General features: G+C 39.3%; 3 protein-coding genes across 4 annotated transcripts; all 3 read left to right on the top strand.

The window, feature by feature from the left end:
* Positions 1-4,535: 4,535 nt before the first annotated feature.
* LOC129097155 (probable 2-ketogluconate reductase) lies at positions 4,536-13,780 on the top strand. 2 transcript variants are annotated; one of them, XM_054605901.1, is made up of 8 exons: positions 4,536-4,570; positions 5,706-5,771; positions 6,145-6,262; positions 8,103-8,481; positions 10,207-10,378; positions 10,668-10,846; positions 10,962-11,058; positions 11,584-13,779. In XM_054605901.1, exons 3-8 carry the CDS (start codon positions 6,146-6,148, stop codon positions 11,738-11,740), a joined length of 1,101 nt encoding a protein of 366 aa, XP_054461876.1. In that variant the 5' UTR covers positions 4,536-4,570; positions 5,706-5,771; position 6,145; the 3' UTR covers positions 11,741-13,779. The 2 variants fall into 2 exon arrangements, with proteins under 2 accessions (XP_054461876.1, XP_054461877.1); XM_054605902.1 differs by lacking the exons at positions 4,536-4,570; positions 5,706-5,771; positions 6,145-6,262 and adding an exon at positions 6,921-6,996 and having other exon boundaries at positions 11,584-13,780.
* A 516-nt stretch (positions 13,781-14,296) lies between these two features.
* LOC129097503 (probable 2-ketogluconate reductase) lies at positions 14,297-19,594 on the top strand. Its single transcript, XM_054606382.1, has 5 exons — positions 14,297-14,672; positions 15,057-15,228; positions 15,515-15,693; positions 15,809-15,905; positions 18,635-19,594. The coding sequence occupies exons 1-5, from the start codon at positions 14,297-14,299 to the stop codon at positions 18,789-18,791; spliced, it is 981 nt and encodes a 326-aa protein (XP_054462357.1). The 3' UTR covers positions 18,792-19,594.
* Positions 19,595-21,362: 1,768 nt separating this feature from the next.
* Positions 21,363-23,692, top strand: LOC129097585 (probable 2-ketogluconate reductase). Its single transcript, XM_054606482.1, has 5 exons — positions 21,363-21,738; positions 22,123-22,294; positions 22,584-22,762; positions 22,878-22,974; positions 23,536-23,692. Exons 1-5 carry the CDS (start codon positions 21,363-21,365, stop codon positions 23,690-23,692), a joined length of 981 nt encoding a protein of 326 aa, XP_054462457.1.
* The last annotated feature ends 3,934 nt before the right edge of the window (positions 23,693-27,626 follow it).

The raw sequence follows: 27,626 nt of genomic DNA, 5'->3' as shown, positions 1-27,626 counted from the left end.
TTTTGGAAAGACAATTTAATTAATTTAGAAACTTCTGAGATCCTTACCTGATGCCCTGATGGAGTTGAAAAGGAGCTCCAAATGATCCTGGCTGAACCGGTAGGTGCAGATATATTGCTGACTCTGCAGCAGCTCAGGACACATCAGCATTAGGGTGTCAATGTTGATGACAAACCCCATGACAGACAGGTACCTTAAAGAAAATGTTTTGTCAGTTTGAAAGTTGTAGATGGACATTTCCTGACATTTCATGGACATTTCCACATTCACCTGTATGAACTGAAAAACCGCAGACAGCAAAAAGATCGGAACAAGAGAACAGAGCATCATATGCATGCATAAGCAGAGCATGCACATATGGAAGAGTCACTATTTAAAAGACCTCTTTGAACGATGAAGGGGAGTTCCATCCTTCATCACCAAACTGATTAAGTACTCCCGGCCTCTGGACAAGATTTCCACACTCCTTGTCCAATTCAAAGATCCCAGGGGGGCTTTGAATCCTTTGGCACGGGGATTGCGGCTGTTCATAATGTCAAACAGCCTGTCAATCATCTAAAAGAAATTGTTTAGGAAATAGAAAGGAAGAAGATGGAGATGAAGATGAAGATGAAGAAGATGGCCAGGACCCTTTGATAAGAAAACAATGTTTGAATGTAGTCTTACCTCAATGAATTCGGCTGTCGCTAGAGAGAGGGTGAAGCGTGGATACCCCAGGTCCCTCAGCGTTCGGAGCGCTACTGCCACAGAGCGACTCAGCGTCTGTGCAGCCAGGGACACCTTCATCTTCTGTGAGTCAAACTGAATGTGCTTTTCAGTGACCCTGTTGGCAGCATGCAGTCCATTCTTTGTTTGAATATCGTTCAAACAAACAACGTAGTCCCAGTTGATGAGGCCAGTTCTGCTACAGATTGGGCTGTACGCTTGCAGCATGTTTCTTGCCAGCTTCAACATGTGGCAAGCGTCCATCATGACAAACACCCTCTCGCCAGTCGCAGGATGGGGAAAAATGTTTTCAAAGGCTCACAAGGGTTGGCCTTTAGCTGGCACCCCAGCTGGTTGCACATGCTTATGTTTGATGCATGCCCATCCATTGTGAGGGACATGACCCGGATGCCACGCTCATGCAGGGCCTCCATCGCATGTACCAGCAGGACCTTCTGTGTGTCGGGCGTCAGAGACTTGGTCAGGTAGTAGGCAATTGGAGCCTTCCAATGGCCTTGTAGGCCAACCACCATAAAAACCAGAGCCTCAGTGGCAATATCTGTCTCGTTTAGGCCATCCCCCAAGTCCACAAATCCGGTCATTTTCTGGGAATGTGGACTGTACTGGACATGTTTCCTGATGGCCATGCCATCCAGCATGAGCGCCACACGTCCATACTTCACTGGATCTTCCTCTCTTTTTCTTCTCAACATGTCCAGCATCATGGTGTTGAGTCCAGGCTTGGAATCCACAGAGCTCATCCACCTTTATCAAATGAAAAAGTAGTTATTATTAAGTAGCAATAATATAATAAAAATGTATTTGAACCAGTAATTTCCTATCAATAAAGTGCAATTAAATGTAATGGCAAATACCTTTGCAATGTATGTGGATGTGGTAGGTGGAGGTGGAGAGACTCTCTCAGGTAAGAGTAGGCTTTGGGCCCGTGCAGGTGGAGAGTGAGGGCAAACTCCCTCTGCTCTTTAGTGTACTCGTGGCCCTGTTTGGACAGGAGGCCTAATGGAAGATCTGAAATGCAGATAGCACAGAGTAATTAGTAAGTGACTGAAAGAGTATGAATGTCATTATGAAAACACCAATAGGCTAATGTGTTTATTTCCAGGCAAGGCCATATGAATGCAAATATGTAATCTTGTCGTGGCTGTAGACAAAAGCCAACAATCATTGTCTTAATAGCTCTAGCTTAAAGATGCACAAAAGCCAGGAACCATGACTGATTGCTCTAAACAGGTGCCCATTAACACCTGCCAACAAAGGTACCTGGCTATTGTGTGTCTTGAAGCTAGAGCTATCAGACTATGATTGTTGGCTTTTGTCTGTGCCAGATGCTATTCAAACTATGAATGGGGGCATATTACAGACGTTGTCAGGTATTTGGAGTTTAAGTTTGATATATGAAATTCAGACAAGCCAAGCATTTGAACACATTATTGCAGTTGTATTTCTTTGGTTACAGCCCTAAGATATACATGACATTCAAAGTTTAATTTCAATGTTACCTGAGTATAAGTCAAGCCTCTCTTGCAGCTCTTCATTTATGAGGTTCTTCCCCCTGAGGTCCTCCAGAAGACAACGCACTGTTTTCTTCGCACTCTGCTCTCGGGCCTTTGAGTTCCTCATCTCTTTCTCAAGACTCTCCACCCTAGCCAGGGCTTCATTGAGTCTAGTCTTGAGAAGAGTGGGAGATGGAGGCAATGCATAAGTGTGTTCCTAGTAAAAAAGGACAAAACAGTAGTGAGTAATGTTTATGATGCCATGATGCTCACTGCTGTTTTGGGGCATAGCTAGTGTAAATACTCACAAGGTAGTTAGGTGAAGGTTCAGTGACTTGTAATGATTGTAAAGAACAGTCAATTACAAGGCTCGCTTCAGCCTTCCTTGAGGCTTGTGTAGTCCTGGCTGCCACTTTCTAAAACAGAAGAACAAAATACTTGAACAGGTGTATCTCATTCTCAATCATTCCAAATGAACACACACACACACACACACACACACACACACACACACACACACACACACACACACACACACACACAATAAAACCATTTTCAGCAAGCTTAGTGATGCACTTACTCTTTTGAGATGTGTTGGGAAACTGAACACAGATGGTTTAGTTCCATCCCTGAGCCTGACATTTTGGCCTGTCCGGTCAAAATCCTCCGGCTGAAAGTGCTGGCTACAGAGCATTGACCTCTCATTGGCAGAAAAGTCTTCCCTTTTCACAGCCACTTCCCACTGTCTCCTCAACTGCTTCTCTTTGGGAAACCTTAAAATTGCGAGAAAGGTTAGCTAGCCAGTCAGTCAGATTCATAATACAGATGTATCTTTAAAAAAAACATTTTTTCCGTAGTTTCATTCATTACGTGACACCTTCATATATTGTAGAACCATTACATATACAGTGGCATGTTTTGAGCCTTTTTTTGTTTTAATCTAGTCTCTTTTTTAAATACATCACAGAGAGAAATTAAGGCCAGTCGCTCAGCCGAAACGCAGCTTTCCGTCGCGACCATAAATGCTATATAATTACATTATACATACATTGTAATTACTCACAAGCAAGTAGTGGTAGATTATATATATATATACTGTATATCCTATATTTCTTGACAATATTATCTCCTGTTGACGAACGATAGAATAAGGCTTTGCTCACCATGTCCGTTTCACGTTAGACTAGCTATAGTCTGATTCTGGTGGCAACTTAGCTGTCTCAACAGCTCTTAGCTCTCAACATAACACATGATCTACGTGACATGACTGAATTTTACAATTACAAATAGAAACAATTGTTTAGTCTTACTTGTGAAAGGTAATTCCTTGCGATCTTGTTTGAATCGTCCTGACGGTGGTGCACCCCCAAGCGGCGCATGAAGTAGGCATCTTCACTCCGAAGACGAAATAACTCCCGTACCAAGATGGCGCCGACGATTTATGCCGCCCAAGGCCGAAGGGGGCGTCTACCTATATGATGTCTATGGTTAGAGCCGACTGCATGGCGCAGTGCATGATGGGAAACGCTGCTGTCTCCTGATCAAAGAGCTGATTGGCTCTTAGTTTTGACAACAAACACCACGTTTTGTAGAAAATTCTTATTTTTCTGTGTAAATGTAAGTTATGACGGTAGATTGTTGGCTAGTTGACTCACGTTGTGCAATGATTTGGCTGGTAATAATAATAATAATAATAATAATAATAATAATAATAATAATAATAATAATAATAATAATAATTATTATTATTATTATTATTATTATTATTATTATTATCATATTTTGATAATAATAATAATAATAATTAATAATAATTATTATTATTATAATAATTAATAATAATTATTATTATTATTATTAATAATAATAATAATAATAATTATTATTATTATTATCATATTTGGCTGATAATAATAATAATTATTATTATTATTAATAATATTAATAATAATAATAATAATAATAATAAGAAGAAGAAGAAGAAGAAGAAGAAGAAGAAGAAGAAGAAGAAGAAGAATAATAAGAATAAGAATTATTATTACCATAATATATAAGGTTATTTATTTAGACTCTGTAAATAAAGATATTTATTGAGAAAGCCTAATTCCCTAATTCAGAGAACTGGAGTGGCAGTCCATAGATTAACGATTGTGAAGCATCAGAAAACCTTTTTAATTGTCACTGATGGACACGCCATATAACCAAATGTAACGAACAGGGTGTAAACATTCCAATGACTTCCTGTGTTTTCATTGAAGGCTGAAAACTGTTCGACTTGATCGCAGTTTTTTTCAACGCCCCCTGCTGCTGCCGCATGCTCTCGTCCACTTTCGAACGAACCTAATTACACAGTGGGTGAGATTAACTGGTTTCGAGTACTTTAGGTTCAAGGGGACATTAAATAGAGTTTTGTAAGAATTGAAATTTGAGTGATATTTTATCAAAAGCTCATCCAGCACACACACACACACACACACACACACACACACACACACACACACACACACACACACACACACACACACACACGCAGACACACACACCGAAATGTACTTTATATTTTGAAGTTTCTCCAGCACAAGGAGGGTTATGTCTTTCTTTTCCCTCCTGCTGAGCATTTTGTAACTACCATTTTAAAAAGTGCTGTAGGCTATAAAAATAAAAGGTTCAGTATGGCATCTACTGGTTTTTGGCAGGTTGCAGATATAGCTAAATACTGTTTCTAGATCACCCACAAGTATTTTTACAACAACAAAGTCTCTATTTAAAGTGAATTAAGTTTCACTTTGGTTTACATGTTCACATATGATTTGATAAAGTATTGGCTTTTTTTTACCCGCAAATGTTGTTGTATGAACCTGCACTTCATGTGTTTCTGTGTTTGTGTCGGTGTGTGTGTAGTTGGAGGAGCTCCGCCCGACAGAGAGGGCAGAGTAAATGTGCTTCAGTTACACACTTTTCCCTTGAGTCTTATTTTCTCACAATTAGTTGAGCAAATATTTGATTCCCTATGGCTTAGTGAGCTGACATTTCCTAGGGCAAAACAAGCAACAGTTGTGTCTTTAAGTTAACAAAATATTTACTTTATTGACTTTTTATGACACTCATCATTGCGAATTCACGCATATCTCTATAACCACTATGTTATTTTAATTTCTTATGATCGTTCTCTTATTGTTATCGTTTGCATATCTACTGTGACTAATAGATTTTAGTTGTTCATATTACACCACATTTTCATGATTTCTTGTTCATGTACTGTCTCTTTATGGTGGGTGGGGAGATTTCTGACCATTGGTCCCTTCGCACAGTCTTGTGCATTCACCTCCCTGAAACTTCTGCCTGCCCATCACTAAGCTTAATGAATTCCTCCCTTTCCTCAGCTCTCTTTGCCAATGAGTCAACATCTTAAGTTTCATCTGTTTAATCTTCTACTTCTAAACTAAACTAAATGTCCTCCTCCACCCCCTCCCTCTTAACCTTCAGTCTCTACTCTTCATTAATGTGAGTCAGGAAAAGGCGTTGGGAAAAACCCTCAAGCTCGTACTGAAGGTGAGAACTCAACAAACAAAAAGTCAATAAAAATTTGATGCCATTTAAAACATTCCACTTCTACATACATTGATTATTTTTTTAGATCATTTTCATGCATTTTCTTTCGGAGCCCCCATTTGGAGTTGACCAACAAGTTAATAATTTATTCATAGCAATTTGACCTTTGGACTTTCACTGCATGCACGTTTTCACATATATGACACACACAATTAACTCACTACTTCTCTCTGTTTTATGCTGAATCTCTTCATGCTTTTTTTATTGATTGCCTCTTGAATATATTTCATCCAGCTTTACAGATAATAATTACTGCTGGGCTCATACTTTTTGTCTAACATTATAAAATATCTATATTGACAATATCATCCAGAATGCAAAGTCTCTGCTACGTCCGGTGTTTGAGGAGACTGTGGGGTCCAGTACAATCGTCCCAGCTTTTGAAAGGGACAAATAAGCACAGATCTTTACGCCTACTGCATCACAAAAAGGTAGGCCTATTGTTCAATTTGCAATTTACAGTTTATAATGAGTTTTTTGTGGGATATGAAGTAAACAAGGTTTTGTTTAAGTACAAAGAAAGGGTTGGGTGCAGGGCTTAAGATCAGAGGTCTTATAATCATATAACCGTTGTGTCGCAGAGGAATCAAGAGTGTAACATTATAGAGTTATGGGATAGGAGGGAGAGATGAGTGTTTAGGTCAGATTTTAGGGCTTAATTATGGTCCAGACTTATCTTTAAAAAATTCTAATTATAATATTGCATTGAAACAAAGACTTAGTTATTTTAATTTGTTTATGCAACTTCATCAGTTCAGTGCAACCAAATACAACTTAATGGACACTCCATCAGTTTACCCGTCATGAGGAGTACCACTTGTGTTGTGTCACAATGAGTGCACGAACAGAGTGTTCACAAATAGGCAGGCCAAATGAAGTCATTGGACGATTTGTCGATTGCTGTTGAGATGTATAGAGAATTTCAACCAATTTAACAATAAAGTTTGCTAAATTACAAAGTGAGAAAAGTAGCTATGGCTTTGATTCTTTTAAAATACTGAATACAGTATTATTATTATTAGTATTGTTATTATATTGTTGTTGTATAAATAGTAGAATGAGTAAAACTAGGAGCACTAGTAGTGTTGAGGAAAAAAAGCTCTTATTTTGAAGTCCTCCCCATATCCCAAGTAGTACTTCCTGGTTCAGAAGCAGAACACCAGACGTGAGTGTTCTTTCCCAATGTTTACAAGTTTTTAAGTTCCTACTAAATTTCTCATTATTCATATGACCTTTTAGTGCGCCACTGGTTATTATTATATGATCGTTTATCAATATGTGTTATTAATAAGAAGGATTTGAGTAACCAGAGGCATTCATCTTGGCAACTGTGGGTACTTTTAAACATGCAAACAGACACTGCTTTCCAAATCACATACTTTTCTTTTTACTAAGTAAGTAGTTGAATGCAATATGCATGTAATATGGACGTGCTACTTCCTCATAACATGGCATTTGTACTTTAACATGCTCATATATCTGCAAAACAGGGTTCTTTGGGTCAGAATAGCCAGAAAAGCATGCTGGTTTGCAAACTGCAAAATGTGACAGGATGAAGTAGAATTTCCTGTTATTTATATCATACTGCATATGACATTCTATGTATTGAGATAAATATTTTTTTGGCATACTAAATAGTATGCTAGTATGGGTATTGGAACACAGTTATGCGTCATGGCCTCCTCTCATACTGCTATAATCCTTACATGTTTACAAGTAAAACAGCAGCTGTTTTCAAATTATTGTATTAATAACATTCTTTTGCATTCGGCACTAATTTGCTCCATTTCATGTTGTCATATAGATAAACAGGAGTGTTCCCCTCCTCGTCTCCTCACTCGCATCTCTTGTGGACGGTACAAAGCTGCGAGTAGAGGAGGCGAGTAAAGGAATCGAGGAGATACATTAGCATTTTGAAATGCACCCTGTGTTTAGTTTGTAGTACTGTGACGTCACGTCATGAATCGGCCTCTTTCATAACACTCTGTCTGATAAATTTGAAGCTGCAGCCATCGATCTCTTCATCTAAATCCCCGCCAGAAGCAGATAAGCATATTTCCCCAAATGTCAAACTTTTGTTTAAAGCCTTTATTATGACATATATAGTGTGTTTTAGTGCATACAATGCCAACAATAAACTGGAGCATTTCGGCCCCCGAGAGTCTGGGGAACCAGAGCAGTTACAGACATCATATACTCTACCTCTGTCCCCTCTTTGACATGAGATGAAACAAGTGTGTAAGTTCTTGTCAAACTGTGTTTTAACTCCAGCTAATGGGGGACAACAAACCATGGGCTCTGATCTCAGAGGTGGGCGAACAAGGTTACATTGAAGAGGTCACGGACATACTGAAACAACACTTCCATATCATCTGCCACAAAGAATTCCTTCAAAACCCTCAGGTGCATGGGCCAAAAATCCAGGCCATATTATTATGGAATAACCTCCCAGCAACCGAGCCTTCGCTGCTCAGTTTGCTTCCCTCACTGAAGGTGGTTTCCAACGGAGGAGTGGGCATTGACCACCTGGATTTGCCATACATCACCAGTCTGGGAGTGAAGGTGACCAACACGCCAGGTGTAGTGAGCGATGCCACTGCAGATATTGCGATGGGTCTGCTTCTGGCATCGGCACGCAGGATTGTTGAAGGTGAGTCAAGTCAATTTAAATTTTAAAGACCAAAATCATGAATCATACATTTTTCTCCAAGGGCTTAACAATCTGTGGGACACCATGTATCCTAGAACTCCCAAGGTCAATAGTTAACAGAATCCTTACAATAACAAAAGAGTTACAGCCTTTTCCACTCATACAGATTCATGAGCAAGTCTGACAAAAACTTAAATCTGTAATGTGCTTACAAATAGTTTTTGCAAAAGGCCAAACAAGAGGCAGTATGCATCTCAATGTGGCATTAGTGATGAAATAAAACTTCAGCTTGTTTGAGGGAATGTCCTGGGAATTTATGTAATGTTGGAGCCATTTCATAAATTAGATTATTTTGTTATTTGTTATTTGTTATTTATTTTTTGTTGCACTGAGCTCAAGGCCGGGCACTTGTCTAGGTGAAGGGATAAAGGTAGGAGGTGTGTCAGTGTCAGGTGATGCACCAGGAAGGCAAAAGGAACATTTTGCTCATCTGTATGCTATTATCATTTCTCATACTCCCAGAGTTCTCTTATTGGAACAATTTGAATATATATCATTGGATTAATAGATTTTTGTTTTTCATATTACTCCACACTTTCATAATGAACAAGTCAAATGTGATCTTATACCTGTTCCACATTGCACTCTTACAATAAATATGTGCTGCTATAGTTGCCTTACTTTCTCATTTGGGGAAAATTTGTTTCCTCAAAGGCTCCTAAATAGGGGACATTAAAGAGTTTTGTAAATATTGAAATTTGAGCGATACCTAAAAGCTCGTCTAGCAGCAGACTGCACACACCTCCAGTTTGCTCACACCGAGACCTTTAAGTGGATGCTGCCTTGAGGCTATATTTTGTGTTTTTCAAGGACAAACATGTTCTTTTCCCTTCTTCTGCTGAGCACTGACCACCGTTTCAAAAAGTTCACAAACACACAAACATTATTAAGATTAGAAGACCGAGAGGAACTTATCAACCAGTATTACTACAATTGTGTCATGGTGGAGACAAACAAGAACCAGGACAAACAACCCCAGAAATCGGCTTTAACACCACCAGCATACATATGACCAGTGTTCTAGAATCAATAGGAAGGTAGATAATCTTGGAATGCTCCATCAGGAAACTTTAGAAAATAAGCCTAGAATTAAATTACCAACAAATATGCGATCTCCAAAGAGACAATGCTAAAGTTAAAACCTCCGTGGTAATACTCACATCCTAGATGGATACAATCACCAAAGCAAAACACTGAAAGAGACCGTCCTTAATATCCTAACCAGAAACATGCAGGACAAACTCTTTTGGTTTCCCAGAAACTACAACTGACAAACCTGGAGCCCTGGTCAAAAACTTAATGGATTCCTCTCTGACAAAGAGCAGAAAAACAAAAGCGGAGCTAGCAGGCCGAGCCCAGCTGACCTCACCCTACCAGTACATGTGTGGGGTCATGAAAGGTGACCACAGGCCAGGTGGGGAGGTGGAGAGGGCGAGGGTAGATGGTGTCAATTTTTGTTTGAAAGAGTGAAAGGGAAAGACTTGCACTTGTTAACTTTAATGGATCTGGAGTTGTTGTTACAATACTTTCCGTAAAAGGTGATAGCAATTCCATTCTCTAAAAATGAATCTCCATTAATTGAATCCCATCACATAACTGTTTTCTATCTCTCCTTCACTCCTCTTCTTTGTCTTTTCCACACCTTTTTTTCCTGTTTTTCTGTAGGTCACCAAATAGCTATTGACCCGAACAATGCCTATTTACCACCAAGCCTGATGGGAGTTGAAGTCACAGGGTCGACTCTGGGCATTATTGGAATGGGACACATTGGCAGCAAAATTGCTCAAAGAGGCAAAGGATTTGACATGAAGATCCTGTATTACAACAGAAACAGGAGGTAAAAGTTTGATGACATAATGGTTAATTTTGTTAACTTTGAAATTCCTTAGTGAGAGCTTAGTTGATGCATTACATTTTCAGACTAATTCATATCAAATACAGGCATAATTCCTGAACCTATACCTGTTGTACAGCCAAAAAAGAAAAGTCGTAATAAATCATTTACGACAACTGAAACATATAATTGATATATATATATTGAAAATCTATTACCCCAGATATATTAAAGCAACAAATCAATGAGACGATGATAATAGTCAGCTTGATCTTTTCTTTGTGCTGCTTAGGAGTGTTGAAGATGAGCAGGCAGTTGGTGCGAGTTACCGGGAGAACATGGACGACCTGCTTAAAGAGTCTGACTTTGTCATGCTGGCGGTCACCCTGACCCCTGAAACCACAGGCCTGATCGGCTACAGAGAGCTGTCCCTCATGAAACCCACAGCAACTCTGGTCAACATCAGCAGAGGTGAGAATAATGTATTTCTTAGACTTTACTATTCTTGGTTAAACAATTGCAAAAATAACTAAAGTTATTCTGAAACAGTGATGTTTTATCTAATTTTGGACTTTTCACGCCTCAGGTCTGGTTGTGGACCAGGATGCTTTAGTCAAAGCTTTGCAGTCTGGAACAATTCGTGCGGCGGCATTAGATGTGACTTACCCTGAACCATTACCAAGGTCTCAACACACTTTTTAACCAGAATAAAAATTCATACAAGTGAGACTATGTAACTTTTGAAAGAACACTCTTCCTCTTTGCATTCAATTTGTACCCTTGAGTAATAAAACACACTCTTGTTCTTGTTACATAACCTCACTTTAACTGTACACCAAAAGGACATACAAGTGCATCTGTATCTGCAGAACAGCCAATCTCGCACTCTCTATGAAATGCCCTCTGATTGGCCAAAACATCCAGTCATAGTCAAGAAGCCGTGCAAAAGTCTAGATTTCCCACTGACAACTTGTATTTCTACTACACTTATAAATAATGTGAAAGATGTCCATAGAAGTTATGGACATACAGAGAATCATCACACTGCTCTGTATGATTTGAGACGTTTTTTAGTGTCTTTAAATGTTACATTTCGCTTCCTTTGACGTTAATTAGCAGGCTAGCTCATAGATGCCAAATGATGCATAATATACCATTTACCAACTCATTGCTGGCTCCTAACAACTCATTTTCTTCATCCTGTGCAGGGATCATCCTCTCCTTGGCCTTCCTAATGTGCTGATCACCCCCCACGTTGGCACCAACACTTACACTACAACAAGAAAGATGGTGCAGAAGCAGGTTGACAATGCTTTGGCTGTACTGAATGGCCAATTTATTCCCAATGAAGTCAAACCACAATGACTTCAGTAATGGTACCTCATCTGTCTGTAGTTAGAAGAGTTTTCCTAATGCAGGATGAAGTACATATATTAGTTTTTACCTGTTTGGTTGTTCTGTCCAACAATCTGCCGTCATTACTGTGATCAACATGATTAGTTTATAAACAATAAGATAACTAATGTATCAATTAGCAAATGTTTAATATCATCTGTAAACAAATGATGGATATAAAATGACATGACTGCATAATTATATAAATGTTTAAGTGTAATGTTGGAGCCATTGAGGTTGATTATTTTTGTTATTTGTTATTTTTGTATTTATTTTTTGTTGACACTAGGAGCACTGAGCTCAAGGTCGGGCACTTGTCTAGGTCGAGGGATAAAGGGTGTGTCAGTGTCAGGTGATGCACCAGGAAGGGACATGTTTTTTTTACCAGAGAAAGAGAGCAGATCAAGATAGCAGAGCAAGATAGCAGAGCAAGAGAGAGACTGCAGGAGGAATATTTTGCTTTTGATCTCAAAAATTAAATTAACCTAAAACGCAGATCACGACTGGGGTTCTTGCCTGAGTACAATCCGACTGAATTGGTGCATCAGTGGCCTTTGGATTTGTAAGTTTTCTATTTGATTTTTTCTCATTTACAAATCGCCACTACATGTAGTATTACCTTTTTTTGACTGAATGACTAGTATCACATTTTGCTCATCTGTATGTTATTATCATTTCTCATACTCCCAGAGTTCTCTTATTGTAACAATTTGCATATATATCATTGGATTAATAGATTTTTGTTTTTCATATTTCTCCACCCTTTCATGATGAACAAGTCAAATGTGATCTTATACCTGTTCCACATTGCACTCTTACAATAATTATGTGTTGCTATAGTTGCCTAATTTTCTCATTTGGGGAAAATTTGTTTCCTCAAAGGCTCCTAAATAGGGGACATTAAAGAGTTTTGTAAATATAAAATTTGAGCGATACCTAAAAGCTCTTCTAGCAGCAGACTGCACACACCTCCAGTTTGCTCACACCGAGACCTTTAAGTGGATGCTGCCTTCAGGCTATATTTTGTGTTTTTCAAGGACAAACATGTTCTTTTCCCTTCTTCTGCTGAGCACTGACCACCGTTTTAAAAAGTTCACAAACACACAAACATTTTTCAGATGGAGGACCCAGAGGAACTTATCAACCAGTATTACTACAACTGTGTCATGGTGGAGACAAACAAAAACCAGAAATCGGATTTAACACCACCAACATACATATGACCAGTGTTCTAGAATCAATAGGAAAGTGAATAATCTTGGAATGCTCCATCAGGAAACTTTAGATTTGAGAATGAGCCTAGATTTCAACTACCAACAAATATGCGATCTCCAAACAGACAATGCTAAAGTTAAAACCTCCGTGGTAATACTCACATCCTAGATGGATACAATCACCAAAGAAAACAAAACACTGAAAGAGACCGTCCTTAATATCCTAACCAGAAACATGCAGGACAAACTCTTGGTTTCCCAGAAACTACAACTGACAAACCTGGAGCCCTGGTCAAAAACTTAATGGATTCCTCTCTGACAAAGAGCAGAAAAACAAAAGCGGAGCTAGCAGGCCGAGCCCAGCTGACCTCACCCTACCAGTACATGTGTGGGGTCATGAAAGGTGACCACAGGCCAGGTGGGGAGGTGGAGAGGGCGAGGGTAGATGGTGTCAATTTTTGTACGGAAGAGGGAAAGGGAAAAAGTTGCACTTGTTAACTTTAATGGATCTTGAGGTGTTGTTACAATACTTTCCATAAAATGTGACCGCAATTCCATTCCATAAAAATGTACCTCCATTAATTGAATGTCATTATATCGAGGTTGGCAAAAGAAAAACTTGAGTTTCTATTGGATTTTATATCAATGTACAATGAAGAAACTTCTGTTTGTAAAGAAGTCTAATCTGTTTTATAGAGCTAGTTTCACAGTGTTTTAGTGATCCTGTAGGTTTTCTGGATTTGCCTCATTTGTCTGCCTGTTTTTTTTACTGCATCCGGTAAGTTTCTTTTTCATCATTAAATAATTTATCACCACCTGCTTTCTCCTTTACAGTGTTTCCTGAAGTTGGGTGCAAACCCACTATTCACAAATTATAACAGGACAAACTGACCAGTATGGACCCAGCAGTCTCTTTTGATGATGAGCTTTATCGTACTCCATTTTTATGTTTACATGGATAATGGAAGAGAGCCCCTGATAGTAAGTACAAGGAGGCTGCTCTTAGGGTGGCTTGTTGGGAAGCTACCTCAAAGCCATGACTAAGGAGTTTTCTACCTCCTGTGCCATAGGTTAGGGATTATGTTTAGTCCTTATGAATACTCCGACACATCTTTCCTTGACCTCAAGACGCTTTCCATCAAAGTTAAGGAAAAGTTGTAAGTAAAAGACATAGGCTGTGTTTAAGTGCACACAGGGCAAACAATCACTGGAGCCTTTTGGCTGGGGGTCCAGTGCAATTCCAGAAGCCCTCTTTGACATCAAATTAAACAAGCGTGTAAGTGCTTATCAAACTGTGTTTTAACTCCAGGTAATGGAGGACAACAAACCATGGGCTCTGATCTCAGAGGTGGGCGAACAAGGTTACATTGAAGAGGTCACGGACATACTGAAACAACACTTCCATATCATCTGCCACAAAGAATTCCTTCAAAACCTTCAGTTGCACAGGCCAAAGATTCAGGCCATATTAATGTGGAAGGGCTTGCCTCTACCGGAGCATTCGCTGTTCAGTTCGCTTCCCTCGCTGAAGGTGCTCGCCAGCGTAGGAGTGGGCATTGAACACCTGGATTTGCCATACATCACCAGTCTGGGAGTGAAGGTGACCAACACGCCAGGTGAAGTGACCGATGCCACTGCAGATATTGCGATGGGTCTGCTTCTGGCATCGGCACGCAGGATTGTTGAAGGTGAGTCAAGTCAATTTAAATTTTAAATACCAAAATCAGAAACCATACATGTTCTTCAAGGGCTTAACAATCTGTGGGACACCATGTATCCTAGAACTCCCAAGGTCAATAGTTAACAGAATCCTTACAATAACAAAAGAGTTACAGCCTTTTCCACTCATACAGATTCATGAGCAAGTCTGATTAAGTCGCTTTGGATAAAAGCGTCTGCTAAATGACTGTAATGTAAAATGTAATGTAAGTCTGACAAAAACTTTTATCTCTACTGTGCTTATAAATTGTTTTTCGCAGAAGGCCAAACAAAAGGCAGTATGCACCTCAATGTGGCATTAGTGATGAAATAAAACTTCAGCTTGTTTGAGGAAATGTCATGTTTTTCTGTAGGCCACCAAATAGCTATCGACCCGAACAATGCCTATTTACTACCAAGGCTGATGGGAGTTGAAGTCACAGGGTCGACTCTGGGCATTATTGGAATGGGACACATTGGCAGCAAAATTGCTCAAAGAGGCAAAGGATTTGACATGAAGATCCTGTATTACAACAGAAACAGGAGGTAAACGTATGACTTAATAGTTAATTTTGTTAACTTTGAAATTCCTTAGTGAGAGCTTAGTTGATGCATTACATTTTCAGACTAATTCATATCAAATGCAGGCATAATTCCTGAACCTATACCTGTTGTACAGCCAAAAAAGAAAAGTCGTAATAAATCATTTACGACAACTGAAACATATAATTGATATATATATATTGAAAATCTATTACCCCAGATATATTAAAGCAACAAATCAATGAGACGATGATAATAGTCAGCTTGATCTTTTCTTTGTGCTGCTTAGGAGTGTTGAAGATGAGCAGGCAGTTGGTGCGAGTTACCGGGAGAACATGGACGACCTGCTTAAAGAGTCTGACTTTGTCATGCTGGCGGTCACCCTGACCCCTGAAACCACAGGCCTGATCGGCTACAGAGAGCTGTCCCTCATGAAACCCACAGCAACTCTGGTCAACATCAGCAGAGGTGAGAATAATGTATTTCTTAGACTTTACTATTCTTGGTTAAACAATTGCAAAAATAACTAAAGTTATTCTGAAACAGTGATGTTTTATCTAATTTTGGACTTTTCACGCCTCAGGTCTGGTTGTGGACCAGGATGCTTTAGTCAAAGCTTTGCAGTCTGGAACAATTCGTGCGGCGGCATTAGATGTGACTTACCCTGAACCATTACCAAGGTCTCAACACACTTTTTAACCAGAATAAAAATTCATACAAGTGAGACTATGTAACTTTTGAAAGAACACGCTTCCTCTTTGCATTCAATTTGTACCCTTGAGTAATAAAACACACTCTTGTTCTTGTTACATAACCTCACTTTAACTGTACACCAAAAGGACATACAAGTGCATCTGTATCTGCAGAACAGCCAATCTCGCACTCTCTATGAAATGCCCTCTGATTGGCAAAAGTCTCCAGTCACAGTTATCATTTTTTAAGCCTGAAAACGTCAAGAAGTCAAGAAGCCGTGCAAAAATCTAGATTTCCCTCTGACAACTTGTATTTCTACTACACTTATAAATAATGTGAAAGATGTCCATAGAAGTTATGGACATACAGAGAATCATCACCCACACTGCTCTGTATGATTTGAGATGTTTTTAGTGTCTTTAAATGTTACATTTCGCTTCCTTTGACGTTAATTAGCAGGCTAGCTCATAGATGCCAAATGATGCATAATATACCATTTACCAACTCATTGCTGGCTCCTAACAACTCATTTTCTTCATCCTGTGCAGGGATCATCCTCTCCTTGGCCTTCCTAATGTGCTGATCACCCCCCACGTTGGCACCAACACTTACACTACAACAAGAAAGATGGTGCAGAAGCAGGTTGACAATGCTTTGGCTGTACTGAATGGCCAATTTATTCCTGATGAAGTCAAACCACAATGACTTCACTGATGCTACCTCATCTGTCTGTAGTTAGAAGTGTTTTCCTAACGCAGGATGAAGTACATACATTAGTTTTAACCTGTTTGGTTGTTACATCTAACAATCTGCCGTCATTACTGTGATCAACACAAGATAACTAATGTATCAATTGTCAAATGTTTAATATAATTCATCTGTAAACAAATGTTGGATACAAAATGACATGACTGCATAATTGCTTTTGATCTCAAAAATGTAATTAACCTAAAACGCAAATCACGACTGGGGTTCTTGCCTGAGTACACTGAATTGGTGCATCAGTGGCCTTTTGATTTGTAAGTTTTCTATTTGATTTTTTCTCATTTACAAATCGCCACTACATGTAGCATTAAAACCTTATTTTGACGGAATGACTGGTATCACATTTTGCTCATCTGTATGTTATTATCATTTCTCATACTCCCAGAGTTCTCTTATTGTAACAATTTGCATATATATCATTGGATTAATAGATTTTTGTTTTTCATATTACTCCACCCTTTCATGATGAACAAGTCAAACATGATCTTTTACCTGTTCCACATTGCACTCTTACAATAATTATGTGCTGCTATAGTTGCCTAATTTTCTCATTTGGGAAAAATTTGTTTCCTCAAAGGCTCCTAAATAGGGGACAAAATTTGAGCGATACCTAAAAGCTCTTCTAGCAGCAGACTGCACACACCTCCAGTTTGCTCACACCGAGACCTTTAAGTGGATGCTGCCTTTAGGCTATATTTTGTGTTTTTCAAGGACAAACATGTTCTTTTCCCTTCTTCTGCTGAGCACTGACCACCGTTTTAAAAAGTTCACAAACACACAAACATTTTTCAGATGGAGGACCCAGAGGAACTTATCAACCAGTATTACTACAACTGTGTCATGGTGGAGACGAGTAAGAACCAGGACAAACAACTACACAAATCGGATTTAACACCACCAACATACATATGACCAGTGTTCTAGAATCAATAGGAAAGTGGATAATCTTGGAATGCTCCATCAGGAAACTTTAAATTTGAGAATGAGCCTAGATTTCAACTACCAACAAATATGCGATCTCCAAACAGACAATGCTAAAGTTAAAACCTCCGTGGTAATACTCACATCCTAGATGGATACAATCACCAAAGCAAAACACTGAAAGAGACCGTCCTTAATATCCTAACCAGAAACATGCAGGACAAACTCTTTTGGTTTCCCAGAAACTACAACTGACAAACTTGGAGCCCTGGTCAAAAACTTAATGGATTCCTCTCTGACAAAGAGCAGAAAGACAAAAATGGAGCTAGCAGGCCGAGCCCAGCTGACCTCACCCTACCAGTACATGTGTGGGGTCATGAAAGGTGACCACAGGCCAGGTGGGGAGGTGGAGAGGGCGAGGGTAGATGGTGTCAATTTTTGTACGGAAGAGGGAAAGGGAAAAAGTTGCACTTGTTAACTTTAATGGATCTGGAGGTGTTGTTACAATACTTTCCATAAAACGTGACAGGAATTCCATTCCATAAAAATGTACCTCCATTAATTGAATGTCATTATATCGAGGTTGGCAAAAGAAAAACTTGAGTTTCTATTGGATTTTATATCAATGTACAATGAAGAAACTTCTGTTTGTAAAGAAGTCTAATCTGTTTTATAGAGCTAGTTTCACAGTGTTTTAGTGATCCTGTAGGTTTTCTGGATTTGCCTCATTTGTCTGCCTGTTGAGGTAGACATAAACAGGAGTGGCCCCAACACTGAGCCCAGTGGAACTCTGTGATGGACTGTGGAGCTTTTTGACTGGTATTTTTGAACCTGTACAAAATGTGCCCTGTCTGCAAGGTAGGAGGCAAACCACTGATGCACAATGCCCCCAACTCCTATGCTAGCCAGACGGTCCATGAGGAGTTGACGTTAATTAGCAGGCTAGCTCATAGATGCCAAATGATGCATAATATACCATTTACCAACTCATTGCTGGCTCCTAACAACTCATTTTCTTCATCCTGTGCAGGGATCATCCTCTCCTTGGCCTTCCTAATGTGCTGATCACCCCCCACGTTGGCACCAACACTTACACTACAACAAGAAAGATGGTGCAGAAGCAGGTTGACAATGCTTTGGCTGTACTGAATGGCCAATTTATTCCCAATGAAGTCAAACCACAATGACTTCAGTAATGGTACCTCATCTGTCTGTAGTTAGAAGAGTTTTCCTAATGCAGGATGAAGTACATATATTAGTTTTTACCTGTTTGGTTGTTCTGTCCAACAATCTGCCGTCATTACTGTGATCAACATGATTAGTTTATAAACAATAAGATAACTAATGTATCAATTAGCAAATGTTTAATATCATCTGTAAACAAATGATGGATATAAAATGACATGACTGCATAATTATATAAATGTTTAAGTGTAATGTTGGAGCCATTGAGGTTGATTATTTTTGTTATTTGTTATTTTTGTATTTATTTTTTGTTGACACTAGGAGCACTGAGCTCAAGGTCGGGCACTTGTCTAGGTCGAGGGATAAAGGGTGTGTCAGTGTCAGGTGATGCACCAGGAAGGGACATGTTTTTTTTACCAGAGAAAGAGAGCAGATCAAGATAGCAGAGCAAGATAGCAGAGCAAGAGAGAGACTGCAGGAGGAATATTTTGCTTTTGATCTCAAAAATTAAATTAACCTAAAACGCAGATCACGACTGGGGTTCTTGCCTGAGTACAATCCGACTGAATTGGTGCATCAGTGGCCTTTGGATTTGTAAGTTTTCTATTTGATTTTTTCTCATTTACAAATCGCCACTACATGTAGTATTACCTTTTTTTGACTGAATGACTAGTATCACATTTTGCTCATCTGTATGTTATTATCATTTCTCATACTCCCAGAGTTCTCTTATTGTAACAATTTGCATATATATCATTGGATTAATAGATTTTTGTTTTTCATATTTCTCCACCCTTTCATGATGAACAAGTCAAATGTGATCTTATACCTGTTCCACATTGCACTCTTACAATAATTATGTGCTGCTATAGTTGCCTAATTTTCTCATTTGGGAAAAATTTGTTTCCTCAAAGACTCCTAAATAGGGGACATTAAAGAGTTTTGTAAATATAAAATTTGAGCGATACCTAAAAGCTCTTCTAGCAGCAGACTGCACACACCTCCAGTTTGCTCACACCGAGACCTTTAAGTGGATGCTGCCTTCAGGCTATATTTTGTGTTTTTCAAGGACAAACATGTTCTTTTCCCTTCTTCTGCTGAGCACTGACCACCGTTTTAAAAAGTTCACAAACACACAAACATTTTTCAGATGGAGGACCCAGAGGAACTTATCAACCAGTATTACTACAACTGTGTCATGGTGGAGACGAGTAAGAACCAGGACAAACAACTACACAAATCGGATTCAACACCACCAACATACATATGACCAGTGTTCTAGAATCAATAGGAAAGTGAATAATCTTGGAATGCTCCATCAGGAAACTTTAGATTTGAGAATGAGCCTAGATTTCAACTACCAACAAAAATGCGATCTCCAAACAGACAATGCTAAAGTTAAAACCTCCGTGGTAATACTCACATCCTAGATGGATACAATCACCAAAGAAAACAAAACACTGAAAGAGACCGTCCTTAATATCCTAACCAGAAACATGCAGGACAAACTCTTGGTTTCCCAGAAACTACAACTGACAAACTTGGAGCCCTGGTCAAAAACTTAATGCACTCCTCTCTGACAAAGAGCAGAAAAACAAAAGCGGAGCTAGCAGGCCGAGCCCAGCTGACCTCACCCTACCAGTACATGTGTGGGGTCATGAAAGGTGACCACAGGCCAGGTGGGGAGGTGGAGAGGGCGAGGGTAGATGGTGTCAATTTTTGTACGGAAGAGGGAAAGGGAAAAAGTTGCACTTGTTAACTTTAATGGATCTTGAGGTGTTGTTACAATACTTTCCATAAAATGTGACCGCAATTCCATTCCATAAAAATGTACCTCCATTAATTGAATGTCATTATATCGAGGTTGGCAAAAGAAAAACTTGAGTTTCTATTGGATTTTATATCAATGTACAATGAAGAAACTTCTGTTTGTAAAGAAGTCTAATCTGTTTTATAGAGCTAGTTTCACAGTGTTTTAGTGATCCTGTAGGTTTTCTGGATTTGCCTCATTTGTCTGCCTGTTTTTTTTACTGCATCCGGTAAGTTTCTTTTTCATCATTAAATAATTTATCACCACCTGCTTTCTCCTTTACAGTGTTTCCTGAAGTTGGGTGCAAACCCACTATTCACAAATTATAACAGGACAAACTGACCAGTATGGACCCAGCAGTCTCTTTTGATGATGAGCTTTATCGTACTCCATTTTTATGTTTACATGGATAATGGAAGAGAGCCCCTGATAGTAAGTACAAGGAGGCTGCTCTTAGGGTGGCTTGTTGGGAAGCTACCTCAAAGCCATGACTAAGGAGTTTTCTACCTCCTGTGCCATAGGTTAGGGATTATGTTTAGTCCTTATGAATACTCCGACACATCTTTCCTTGACCTCAAGACGCTTTCCATCAAAGTTAAGGAAAAGTTGTAAGTAAAAGACATAGGCTGTGTTTAAGTGCACACAGGGCAAACAATCACTGGAGCCTTTTGGCTGGGGGTCCAGTGCAATTCCAGAAGCCCTCTTTGACATCAAATTAAACAAGCGTGTAAGTGCTTATCAAACTGTGTTTTAACTCCAGGTAATGGAGGACAACAAACCATGGGCTCTGATCTCAGAGGTGGGCGAACAAGGTTACATTGAAGAGGTCACGGACATACTGAAACAACACTTCCATATCATCTGCCACAAAGAATTCCTTCAAAACCTTCAGTTGCACAGGCCAAAGATTCAGGCCATATTAATGTGGAAGGGCTTGCCTCTACCGGAGCATTCGCTGTTCAGTTCGCTTCCCTCGCTGAAGGTGCTCGCCAGCGTAGGAGTGGGCATTGAACACCTGGATTTGCCATACATCACCAGTCTGGGAGTGAAGGTGACCAACACGCCAGGTGAAGTGACCGATGCCACTGCAGATATTGCGATGGGTCTGCTTCTGGCATCGGCACGCAGGATTGTTGAAGGTGAGTCAAGTCAATTTAAATTTTAAATACCAAAATCAGAAACCATACATGTTCTTCAAGGGCTTAACAATCTGTGGGACACCATGTATCCTAGAACTCCCAAGGTCAATAGTTAACAGAATCCTTACAATAACAAAAGAGTTACAGCCTTTTCCACTCATACAGATTCATGAGCAAGTCTGATTAAGTCGCTTTGGATAAAAGCGTCTGCTAAATGACTGTAATGTAAAATGTAATGTAAGTCTGACAAAAACTTTTATCTCTACTGTGCTTATAAATTGTTTTTCGCAGAAGGCCAAACAAAAGGCAGTATGCACCTCAATGTGGCATTAGTGATGAAATAAAACTTCAGCTTGTTTGAGGAAATGTCATGTTTTTCTGTAGGCCACCAAATAGCTATCGACCCGAACAATGCCTATTTACTACCAAGGCTGATGGGAGTTGAAGTCACAGGGTCGACTCTGGGCATTATTGGAATGGGACACATTGGCAGCAAAATTGCTCAAAGAGGCAAAGGATTTGACATGAAGATCCTGTATTACAACAGAAACAGGAGGTAAAAGTTTGATGACATAATGGTTAATTTTGTTAACTTTGAAATTCCTTAGTGAGAGCTTAGTTGATGCATTACATTTTCAGACTAATTCATATCAAATGCAGGCATAATTCCTGAACCTATACCTGTTGTACAGCCAAAAAAGAAAAGTCGTAATAAATCATTTACGACAACTGAAACATATAATTGATATATATATATTGAAAATCTATTACCCCAGATATATTAAAGCAACAAATCAATGAGACGATGATAATAGTCAGCTTGATCTTTTCTTTGTGCTGCTTAGGAGTGTTGAAGATGAGCAGGCAGTTGGTGCGAGTTACCGGGAGAACATGGACGACCTGCTTAAAGAGTCTGACTTTGTCATGCTGGCGGTCACCCTGACCCCTGAAACCACAGGCCTGATCGGCTACAGAGAGCTGTCCCTCATGAAACCCACAGCAACTCTGGTCAACATCAGCAGAGGTGAGAATAATGTATTTCTTAGACTTTACTATTCTTGGTTAAACAATTGCAAAAATAACTAAAGTTATTATGAAACAGTGATGTTTTATCTAATTTTGGACTTTTCACGCCTCAGGTCTGGTTGTGGACCAGGATGCTTTAGTCAAAGCTTTGCAGTCTGGAACAATTCGTGCGGCGGCATTAGATGTGACTTACCCTGAACCATTACCAAGGTCTCAACACACTTTTTAACCAGAATAAAAATTCATACAAGTGAGACTATGTAACTTTTGAAAGAACACGCTTCCTCTTTGCATTCAATTTGTACCCTTGAGTAATAAAACACACTCTTGTTCTTGTTACATAACCTCACTTTAACTGTACACCAAAAGGACATACAAGTGCATCTGTATCTGCAGAACAGCCAATCTCGCACTCTCTATGAAATGCCCTCTGATTGGCAAAAGTCTCCAGTCACAGTTATCATTTTTTAAGCCTGAAAACGTCAAGAAGTCAAGAAGCCGTGCAAAAATCTAGATTTCCCTCTGACAACTTGTATTTCTACTACACTTATAAATAATGTGAAAGATGTCCATAGAAGTTATGGACATACAGAGAATCATCACCCACACTGCTCTGTATGATTTGAGATGTTTTTAGTGTCTTTAAATGTTACATTTCGCTTCCTTTGACGTTAATTAGCAGGCTAGCTCATAGATGCCAAATGATGCATAATATACCATTTACCAACTCATTGCTGGCTCCTAACAACTCATTTTCTTCATCCTGTGCAGGGATCATCCTCTCCTTGGCCTTCCTAATGTGCTGATCACCCCCCACGTTGGCACCAACACTTACACTACAACAAGAAAGATGGTGCAGAAGCAGGTTGACAATGCTTTGGCTGTACTGAATGGCCAATTTATTCCTGATGAAGTCAAACCACAATGACTTCACTGATGCTACCTCATCTGTCTGTAGTTAGAAGTGTTTTCCTAACGCAGGATGAAGTACATACATTAGTTTTAACCTGTTTGGTTGTTACATCTAACAATCTGCCGTCATTACTGTGATCAACACAAGATAACTAATGTATCAATTGTCAAATGTTTAATATAATTCATCTGTAAACAAATGTTGGATACAAAATGACATGACTGCATAATTGCTTTTGATCTCAAAAATGTAATTAACCTAAAACGCAAATCACGACTGGGGTTCTTGCCTGAGTACACTGAATTGGTGCATCAGTGGCCTTTTGATTTGTAAGTTTTCTATTTGATTTTTTCTCATTTACAAATCGCCACTACATGTAGCATTAAAACCTTATTTTGACGGAATGACTGGTATCACATTTTGCTCATCTGTATGTTATTATCATTTCTCATACTCCCAGAGTTCTCTTATTGTAACAATTTGCATATATATCATTGGATTAATAGATTTTTGTTTTTCATATTACTCCACCCTTTCATGATGAACAAGTCAAACATGATCTTTTACCTGTTCCACATTGCACTCTTACAATAATTATGTGCTGCTATAGTTGCCTAATTTTCTCATTTGGGAAAAATTTGTTTCCTCAAAGGCTCCTAAATAGGGGACAAAATTTGAGCGATACCTAAAAGCTCTTCTAGCAGCAGACTGCACACACCTCCAGTTTGCTCACACCGAGACCTTTAAGTGGATGCTGCCTTTAGGCTATATTTTGTGTTTTTCAAGGACAAACATGTTCTTTTCCCTTCTTCTGCTGAGCACTGACCACCGTTTTAAAAAGTTCACAAACACACAAACATTTTTCAGATGGAGGACCCAGAGGAACTTATCAACCAGTATTACTACAACTGTGTCATGGTGGAGACGAGTAAGAACCAGGACAAACAACTACACAAATCGGATTTAACACCACCAACATACATATGACCAGTGTTCTAGAATCAATAGGAAAGTGGATAATCTTGGAATGCTCCATCAGGAAACTTTAAATTTGAGAATGAGCCTAGATTTCAACTACCAACAAATATGCGATCTCCAAACAGACAATGCTAAAGTTAAAACCTCCGTGGTAATACTCACATCCTAGATGGATACAATCACCAAAGCAAAACACTGAAAGAGACCGTCCTTAATATCCTAACCAGAAACATGCAGGACAAACTCTTTTGGTTTCCCAGAAACTACAACTGACAAACTTGGAGCCCTGGTCAAAAACTTAATGGATTCCTCTCTGACAAAGAGCAGAAAGACAAAAATGGAGCTAGCAGGCCGAGCCCAGCTGACCTCACCCTACCAGTACATGTGTGGGGTCATGAAAGGTGACCACAGGCCAGGTGGGGAGGTGGAGAGGGCGAGGGTAGATGGTGTCAATTTTTGTACGGAAGAGGGAAAGGGAAAAAGTTGCACTTGTTAACTTTAATGGATCTGGAGGTGTTGTTACAATACTTTCCATAAAACGTGACAGGAATTCCATTCCATAAAAATGTACCTCCATTAATTGAATGTCATTATATCGAGGTTGGCAAAAGAAAAACTTGAGTTTCTATTGGATTTTATATCAATGTACAATGAAGAAACTTCTGTTTGTAAAGAAGTCTAATCTGTTTTATAGAGCTAGTTTCACAGTGTTTTAGTGATCCTGTAGGTTTTCTGGATTTGCCTCATTTGTCTGCCTGTTGAGGTAGACATAAACAGGAGTGGCCCCAACACTGAGCCCAGTGGAACTCTGTGATGGACTGTGGAGCTTTTTGACTGGTATTTTTGAACCTGTACAAAATGTGCCCTGTCTGCAAGGTAGGAGGCAAACCACTGATGCACAATGCCCCCAACTCCTATGCTAGCCAGACGGTCCATGAGGAGTTGATGGGATATAGTGTCAAAGGCTGCAGTGAGGTCCAGGAGGATGAGGATAGAGAGTAGACCGGAATCAGATGCACGGTGGAGGTCATTGGTGATCTTTACCAGGGCTGTTTCTGTTCTGTGTTTTGGGGCGGAAGCCAGATTGTTCAAGGAGATCATTGTTATCAAGGTAGCTCTGAAGTTGAGATAAGATAAGATAAGATAAGATAATCCTTTATTAGTCCCGCAGCGGGGAAATTTGCAGGCTTACAGCAGCGTAGAGTAAAGTGCACACAAGAGACATAGTAAAAGAAGACAAGATAAAAAAAAAAAATGAAGATAAAAAAAACAAGTATTATAAATAAGCAATAAAAAAAATAAAAAAATAAAACAGTAGAAAAACAACAATAACTGAAATATTATATTTACAGACAGAAAAAAAACTATTTTAACTATTTTAACTTTTTTAACTATTTTTTAACTATTATTGCACAGTGTAATGTGTAATGTATTGCACAGGTTTTTATTGTCATGTTATTATTGTCATGTTATTATTGTCATGTGGTCTGCTGGGAGCAGAGCTGGTTGTGCAGCCTGACTTTAGCGTTGGTCTGATTATGGCAACTTTCAGTGAAGAAGGGGACCATACCAGTGGATAGAGAGGAGTTGATAATGGAGGTTATCAGGGGGATGATGGAGGGCAAGCATGCCTTAACTAGGGTTGTGGGGATAGGATCTAGGTGACAAGTGGAGGTATTGGATTTACTAATCCGTTTAAAAATGTGATTTTCTGTTGGGAGGCAGAAGTCATTTAAAACAGTGGATGGGGACAGTTTCATGGTGGCTGCAGAGAGTAGATTGGTCTGTATGATGTTAGCAGATGCAAGCTGCTTATGGATTGAGGTGGTTTTGGAGTTGAAAAACTTCAGAAAAGTAGAGCATTGTTCATTTGAAGGGTTCCTGGTCATGTTCTTTTCAGGTGGATCGAGTAACCTTTTCACTGTGGAGAAGAGAGTTCTGGTATTACCTGTGCTGATGATATTAGCGTAATAGGAGGTTTTAGCTGTTGAAAGAGAATTTTTGTAGTGGAGTAGATGATCACAATACAGTCGCTTATGAACAGCAAATACAGTCTTTGTATAAAGTCTCTCCAGGCCCCGGCCTAAAGCCTTGAGCTGACGTAGTTCAGGTGTGTACCATGGAGCAGTATGGGCAAATGAGACAACACGTGTTTTCAGAGGGACTTGAGTATGAAGTACAGAAGATAAGCTGTCATTGTAGTGGTCCATTAGATGTGTGAGGTGGGAGCAGGAACTGGGTTCAAGGTTATTTAACCAATGAGATCCTCTGGTTTAACACGTCTGATGTTGCGGTATGATATAGTACGCTGCGCCCTTAATTTACCGAGTGGTGGGTTGGTGTTGAATATGGTCTCAGATGGGTAGTTCAGCAGAGGTGATGTTATATGGTGTAACACCGGAACAACAAACTAAGTCCAGGATATGGCCCTTTGCGTGGGTTATAAAATCAACATATTTTTTAAGGTCGAAGCAATCTAACATTGCTTTAAAATATTTGGTAAAAGTTTTGTATTGTGGATGTTGTCAAATGAACATTAAAATCCAGGATGATGTTAGGAGATATTGCACTAAGGGTGGTTAAAACTGTCGCGAGTTCAGTGATAAAAATATTTGATGACTTAGGAGCCCGAAGAATGGGGTTTACATATAGAAATCTAGGAGCAGCTGCATTTAGGTGTAGGTGTAAGTAACTGTTATTATTGTGCTTAATATTTCACTGTGAGGTTGCATATCTTTACTGCACACGAAATCTTTGCGGAGCTGCAGTTTGACCTTTAATATGCCTGATTATAATAGGAACTCCTAAAGCTCTATTTCAAGTATACATCCTAAAGGAGAGATAAAGACCGTCAAGTATCGATAGTGACAGCCGCTACAGACTTTAACAAAATAATTTCTAAGCAATAAATTCACAGATCAGTCCATTCAGGCATTTACAGTATGTACCACAGCCGCTCAATCATCAACAA

Source organism: Anoplopoma fimbria, chromosome 10 (genome assembly GCF_027596085.1).
Source record: "Anoplopoma fimbria isolate UVic2021 breed Golden Eagle Sablefish chromosome 10, Afim_UVic_2022, whole genome shotgun sequence".
Lineage (NCBI taxonomy): Eukaryota > Metazoa > Chordata > Actinopteri > Perciformes > Anoplopomatidae > Anoplopoma > Anoplopoma fimbria.
This window is presented reverse-complemented; position numbering and strand designations above follow the sequence as displayed.

Excerpts from the sequence above, each read along its gene's own strand:
- LOC129097155 (XM_054605901.1), top strand. The coding sequence starts at position 6,146 with ATGCAAAGTCTCTGCTACGTCCGGTGTTTGAGGAGACTGTGGGGTCCA. Across the intron at positions 6,263-8,102 it reads GCCTACTGCATCACAAAAAG|CTAATGGGGGACAACAAACC; the intron begins GTAGGCCTATTG and ends TTTTAACTCCAG. Across the intron at positions 11,059-11,583 it reads TACCCTGAACCATTACCAAG|GGATCATCCTCTCCTTGGCC; the intron begins GTCTCAACACAC and ends CATCCTGTGCAG.
- LOC129097503 (XM_054606382.1), top strand. The coding sequence starts at position 14,297 with ATGGAGGACAACAAACCATGGGCTCTGATCTCAGAGGTGGGCGAACAA. Across the intron at positions 15,229-15,514 it reads TATTACAACAGAAACAGGAG|GAGTGTTGAAGATGAGCAGG; the intron begins GTAAACGTATGA and ends TGTGCTGCTTAG. Across the intron at positions 15,906-18,634 it reads TACCCTGAACCATTACCAAG|GGATCATCCTCTCCTTGGCC; the intron begins GTCTCAACACAC and ends CATCCTGTGCAG.
- LOC129097585 (XM_054606482.1), top strand. The coding sequence starts at position 21,363 with ATGGAGGACAACAAACCATGGGCTCTGATCTCAGAGGTGGGCGAACAA. Across the intron at positions 22,763-22,877 it reads TCTGGTCAACATCAGCAGAG|GTCTGGTTGTGGACCAGGAT; the intron begins GTGAGAATAATG and ends TTCACGCCTCAG. Across the intron at positions 22,975-23,535 it reads TACCCTGAACCATTACCAAG|GGATCATCCTCTCCTTGGCC; the intron begins GTCTCAACACAC and ends CATCCTGTGCAG.